Source organism: Carlito syrichta, unplaced genomic scaffold, assembly GCF_000164805.1.
Source record: "Carlito syrichta isolate Samal-C Ts95f unplaced genomic scaffold, Tarsius_syrichta-2.0.1 Scaffold259710, whole genome shotgun sequence".
NCBI classification, from domain to species: Eukaryota; Metazoa; Chordata; class Mammalia; order Primates; family Tarsiidae; genus Carlito; species Carlito syrichta.
In genome coordinates, this window is record NW_007203806.1 from 51,271 (window position 1) to 57,890 (window position 6,620).

The 6,620-nt window shown below is 42.9% G+C and overlaps 1 protein-coding gene across 1 annotated transcript; it reads left to right on the forward strand.

Moving 5' to 3' along the window:
* Positions 1-369: 369 nt before the first annotated feature.
* SPINT3 (serine peptidase inhibitor, Kunitz type 3) lies at positions 370-2,947 on the forward strand. The gene is made up of 2 exons (XM_021709604.1): positions 370-445; positions 2,754-2,947. Exons 1-2 carry the CDS (start codon positions 370-372, stop codon positions 2,945-2,947), a joined length of 270 nt encoding a protein of 89 aa, XP_021565279.1.
* The last annotated feature ends 3,673 nt before the right edge of the window (positions 2,948-6,620 follow it).

A 6,620-nucleotide genomic window follows, 5' to 3' on the forward strand; every position in this document is an offset into this window, starting at 1 on the left:
ACGATTCCTGTGTGGAATCAAGGGAGGTAATAAATGAAGAACATTTTTCATGGCGCCAAAAAAAAAATAAGGCACACAAAAATGATAGCTGGTTTCTTTTTTTTCTTTTTGGTCTTTGTTTTTTGTTTTATTGTTAAAGGGGCTTTACCCTGAAGTAGTAGTAAAGTGGCCTTGGTGGCCAGATCAGATAACAACAGGAGGACGAAGACAGAGCTGTTCTTTGGCTGGACACTCTGTTCCAGAGGCAGCCCAGCCTCATGAATAGCAGGAGTTAGGGTTGAATGAGCTAGATATGGGGTCTGGCCCCTCCTCTTGTCCCTTTTTTCCCTAAAATGGCAACCCAGGTTGGGCCACAGGATGGATGGCACCATGAAACTCCAGGCCTCTCTCCTGTTTCTCCTGACTCTCACTTTCTGCCAAGAACTTCGATCGGAAGAAGAAGAAGGTTGGTATGGAATGTGGGCTCTCCAAGAGTAGACTGGGACTAGAGCACAGGGGTCAGGGATGGGGGCAGCAGCACAAAGAGTCCATTTCTTGTCTCACAGGATAGAAAGTAATTTCAATTCATCTCATCAAATATATATTGGGTGCAAAGTATGTGCCAGGCATTGTCCTCGGTACTAGGGTTAAAGCAACAAGCCCAGGACCAATCCTGTTTTTGTGAAATTCATATTCTAGTAGGAAAGAGAAGGCAATCCCTAACATACGTTCTGGACAGTGAAATAGCTATAGAAAAAGTTGAGCAGGTGAAGGGACCTTCAGGATCTGGGGTGGGGTTGGTGGCAGGCAAGGAGAGTTTGAGAAAAGGACACAGGAGCCAGAATGTGAAGGTGTGAGGACTTAGCCAAGTCAGACCTACTTATAGGACAAAGCTCTTTCCTGGACCACTTTTTTAAAGTGGAAGCTTAAAACTTGCAGATGGATGGGGGAAGATAAAGTGCAGTATATCCCAGATAATCTATTGGAAATGGAGGCAGTAGGCAGTAGTTCCTTAGACTTTTGAGCAGCCCACAGGATTCCCTGTTTAACAACACATAATATACAAAAGTATAAGAAAATAAAAAATAATCAAAATCTTAGAGATTTTGATAATTATCATTGTCAATGTGCTGGTGAACATCCTTGCATATATAGCTCCCTGCATATGGAGCTAGATTGTAGATTCTTATACCTAAATGGAATCCGAAACCTCCCAATAACCCTCTAGGTCAGTGGTTCTCAAAGTTTGCTCTTCTCTGGCAGTAGCAGCAACAGTAACATACTAGTTCCCAGTCTCACCTGATCAGAAACTCTGGGGATGGTTCTCACACAGTCTGTGCTCTAACAAGCCTTGCAGATGATTCTGATGCACAATCAAGTTTAAGAACCTTTGCTGTAAAGAAGAACGTAGTGGTCAACAGGATGGGATTCCTGGAGTCAGACACACCTGGGTTCAGATCCTGGCTCCACCACTTACAAACTCTGTGCCTCAGCAACATTGTTTAGCCTCTCCAAGCTTCAGTTTCTTCTTCTGTAAAATAAGGCTAATGATCTTTCCTACTTTATTGATCAAATGGTCTGATGTATGTAAAGCTCTCAGTATAACTTAGCTCTTAATAGATTCTTGTAAAGTACTTAGAATGACTTCTGTCACATTCAAAATACATACATACATACACACACACACACACACACACACACACACACACACACACACACGTCATCATCAACCCCATTACATAAGAAAGGAAACAGTTCAAGTGATTTTCCTTTGATTTAATGGAATAGAAGAGCAGAGAGGCAGAACTGAGAAAATTAAGAAGCAGGTGGGACTCCAGGCTCTACAGAGTCTGACCTTTGCTTCTTTATGTAACGTTGGAAGTCATAGTGACTACCATGAAGAGTAATTGCAAGGACAAAATTACTCACATATGGTGACAGGATCATAAAAGGAGAGTACAAAGAAACTCTTATCCCTGCCTCAAGGAGCTCATGGTTGTTGTTGGTTTTTTACTGAGAGGTAAGAGCCAGGCCAGTGCTAAGGCTACAGAAATGAGTATGATGAGGTCCCTGTTCTCAAGAGTCTTCTTGGTTAAGAACGTGAAAGAGTGATTAAAAGCAACTACTACTTATCAGGGTTTTTTTTTACTATGATTGATGCCTTCCACTGGTTATCTCTAGCAATTCAGTAAGCCTAAAATGTTGACATTACAGCTGCATTTTAGAATGAAGGAAATTGAATGTCAGAGACAGATCATTTGTCCAAGGTCACAGAGCTAGAAAATGATTGAGACAAGTCTGAACCCTACTCTCGGACTCAAAGTCAGACCTCCTACCATAATAGGATTTCAATTCTAGAATTGACTGCGACATAGGAGGAGGAAAACTGAGAGCGCTTCCTTATCAGATCTTAGAAAATCAGATCTGGAAGGGCATTCTGATGATGGAATTCAACTCCTTAATTTTACAAATAAAGAAATGGAAGCCTGGAGAAGTTAAATTTATATGACATCTCACAATAGTAAGTGGCAGAGCTAGGATCTGAATCCACTTGAGTTGGATTCTCAAGTCTGAGATTTTCACATTAGGCTACTCTCAAGTGAAAATCTCAACTTCTGTGTAGGTAGATCAGGTCATGACTGGGTGGAAAGAGGTATGAGCACAGCCACTGACAGTCTCACAATTATGCCCAGGGCTAGCACAGCCCCTGGCATATGGGGCACATGAGGGGAAGGTAATGTATTTTGCTTCCTTCAACCATTTTCTCTCTTCAGACCAAGTCAAGCCTCTCTTCCCAAATGTATGCAATCTTCCTATGGATAAGGGCCATTGTCGAGCTGCCTTCCCACGATGGTTTTACAACCGTAACACTGGTAAATGTGAGCAGTTTATTTATGGAGGCTGCAGAGGCAACAGCAACAACTTTTTGAAGAAAGAAGAGTGTGACAAAGTCTGCCATCCCACCTGATTTTTTAATAAAAACACAGTTCTCCGTGGAGCCAGAATTGCGCTAGAGCTATAGAAGGCATTTTTGTGAACAAGAGATGCATTCTTCCACTCCTAAAGCTATTCTCTCTGCTGTGTTCTTAAAATCACTTCATCTCTATGCCTGAAATTCTACAAATGTTGCAAACATGTTTAAAATCTCAAGTCCTTCTTTTTTAAATATACACATTACACATGCACATACAAATTCACTAGGGAAATTTAGAGCAGCCATTCATGCCTTACTATGAATTACTGCTTAGCCTACTGGAAGATAAATACTTTAAAGGAGGGAGGATAAATTTGGAAACGTAGGGCTTGGTATTAGAAGAGACTACATTGAACAAGGTGGGGATTTCTGGAGTCCTGTGAAAAAGGAGACAAAGGAAAAAAGGGAATGGGGGGAATCCAAAGTTAAGGCCTTTTAAAAGAAAATTTGTGAATTTTTATGGAAACCCTTATCAACTAAAGCTAAACCACATTTTGCCATGGGAAGGTTACATGGGGAGAGGAGTGAAGAGCCTTTGTCCTAGAGTTCCTTGGTTTGCCTTAAGCAACACCCATAGCAAGAGAAAGGAGAAAAACATGGGGTTCATCAGGTTCATTTACTTCAGGGGGGAGAATCAAGGCCCACAGATAAGTAGGAACTTCAAGATCATAGGGAGGGAATGAAACAGAGGCACATTTGATCCCATCAAAATGTCCTTTCCACTGCATTGCAATCCCACCCACTCTCCAATTTTCCCAGACTTCTTCTGGGATGAAGGGCAGAATTGAAGGTTGAGCACTCAGTGGGCACTTTAACTATCACTCTGATTCAGGGCCCTCCCTTAAGTCCAAGTCAGCTGCTTCCTATTGTCCAAGGAACAATGTCTACCAGCTGTTGTGGCAGGCCTTGTGCTAAACTCTTTATAAACAGAACATATAAACTTCAGAGTAACTCGGAAAATCAGATTGGACTCATGCTGCTCAAAGTGTGGACCAGGGACTGGCAGTCTCCAGTTAGCTGAGAACTTGTTAGAAATGCAGAATCTCAAGACAAACATTATAACAAGATTTCTGAGTAATCATGGGTACATTAAAGATTAGGAAGCAGTGGTAGATGGGGAAACAAGGATAAAACAGATCAGTAATGTTCGCAAAGCCACATAGCTGCAAAGTGACAGAGATGGCCATTGAGACCATGTTGGTTCGTTTCCAAAGTCCACGGACTTAACTGTTATGCCAAACTCTTTCATGGATCTCAGAACTTCCCCCACCAGGTTGATTTTCAGCTGAAGGTTTTATTAAAAGAGTTTCAAAATACTGTATACCATCAAAACAACAAACGTATCTCACCCTTTTCTCCTCAGGCTCAAAGAGGGACCAGTCTGGGCCATGATGAGAGTGGATGGCCAACTGGAGAGTATAGTATTCCTGGATCTTCTCCAGGAAATGTCTGAGACCGAATCCCAAATGTCTCCCATGGCCACTGTCTTCCTTTTCCAGGCAAGAGAACCAAAGTCATGCCAGCCTACTGAGGACTTCCACAAAAGACAGATTGGCTGCCTCATTCCTAACCTAGGCATCCTTCCATCCACTCCACATGCCCTTCTCCCTTCTCAACATCTCACCATTGGTAACATTCTCCATGGCAAATATCAATGAGATCATCTGTCTCACAACAACGTCCTAGAAATTCTTGAATTGGTTCGATATCTAAATCGCTGGTTCCAAGTTCTGTCTCCCACCCATGAAAGCATCACAACTATCTGGCTTTGAAATTCAGAAAATGTGATCATTATTTCTATAATTCAACTGTGTCTGCATTAACCACCCATTTTGTTGTATAACCCCAAATTCAGGTTCATGTACCCAATGAGCAGCTGATGCTAAACATTGACACACAGGTACTTGGAGACAGAGAGAAGTTTATTCTATTTGGCCAAAGTGAGAAAGCAGGAAGGCAAGATCTCTCAACTCCACCTGAGCAAAAAGAAGAAGCAGGGAGTTTCTGTGTGGTTAGAGTTTTAGGGAAGCAAGGGGGGAAAGTCTGTTTTCTTCCATCTAGATTATACCTTGAACAACCAGACTCCTGGTCACAAGGGGCTGGTCACAGCATCCTAAAAGACTTTCATTCCTTCCTAAAATATTTTTCATGACCCTGAAGTTAGCACTTCCTGCTTGACAAAGAAACAGTACATCAGCAGTTTATAATTATGCTATGGAAACAAAGAATGTTCAGTAAAAAGCAAGTGTAAGGAAGCAAGAGGCTGATAAGAATTTTCATTATTTCCATCACTAAAAATGCTGTGGTGCTGAAATCTCAAGGGGCCCAGTCACAATCTCATGTCTAAAACTGCATCATTAAACAATACTCAACAGCTCCACACAAGACACATCTTCAGAGTGAATGGAAGTAGACAAGGTGGTTCCATACACCCACACATCACTTATCCACTGTTCACCTTCACCCTTTAGTGATCCATTCATCATCCATTTTAAAAAACAAAACAAAACAAAACTGAAATAGCCTTCTCACTGGTCTAAGAGCTTCTATTCTTACCCACTACAGTTTATTTGTGACAGAACAACCAGAATGATTCTTCAATGTCGTGATACTCTATTCAGAATCCTTCATTGGTTTTCCATCTAACTCAGAGTAAAAGCCAATATTCATACAAGTATAATAGCACCCCCCCATATTCACAGTTTCACTTTCCACAATTTTAATTACCTTCAATCTGAAAACATTAAATGGAAAATTCCAGAAATAAACAGTTCATCTGACCCCCAGGAAGATGGTGGCAAAGCCAGTCAGACTGGGCAAGTCCTGTGTGAGTGAGTGTATGGATGAATTTGCATGCCTGTCTATGTGTGAGTGACTGACTGAGTGGGGACTCAGAAGCAAGCGACCATGGCTCTCCTGGTGAAGCAGCTGGTGCCACAGCTGCTCTATATGGACCATAGGACTTCCTAGGACTCAGAAGCTGAGCGCTATTTTCAAAAATCAATAAGGACCTTCCCAGAAAAAAGCTGCCAGGAGCTACTGTCAGCTCCAGGTTCTGCCCGACCACTGCAGTACCAGGCCGGACACTGACAGCAAGGGCCACAGAGGGAGTGCAGTAAGGAAGCCAGACGCAGAATCCCACTGGAAAGGACAAAATAGACACCTCCTGCTCTTGAATGGTCAGGGAGATCTCCTCCAGTGGGGAGGTACAGGATTGTCTCCTCTGCAGGTCCTGGCAGAGGGTGCCCCAGTCAGGCTTTTTCCAGACTAGAGTCCTCCTGTCACAGCTGCCACCCAGGCTCCACCTGGGTTTGTCCCTCTCAGTCATGCCCCAATTATATGGGTCTGATGTTCAGAGGACTGGTGGAGAGGAGGGGGTTGGATCAGCTCAGGACTCACTGGTGATCTCTTGGGTGGTCTTCCTCAACATTTTTTTGGTCACATCCTTTATCAGAGTAGAGGTCAGAGTAGAGGGTGGGACGCCTGAGACTGCACTCATCCTGTTCCTCTGAAGTTTGTGCTTTTGGAATATTTCCTCTGGGTCAATCAACCCCAGCGTAGTTAACCAACCCATCCCAGGGAGTGGGTCTGTTGCTCCATGGTGAACATGCCAGAGCATTTCCTTGCTAAGTTTTCAAGATGGTGGTGGGGTGCCTGTTTTTATCTT

Bases quoted from the DNA above. Each gene is read 5' to 3' on its own strand.
- SPINT3 (XM_021709604.1), top strand. From the start codon at position 370: ATGAAACTCCAGGCCTCTCTCCTGTTTCTCCTGACTCTCACTTTCTGC. The intron at 446-2,753 runs GTTGGTATGGAA...TTCTCTCTTCAG, and splicing joins TCGATCGGAAGAAGAAGAAG to ACCAAGTCAAGCCTCTCTTC.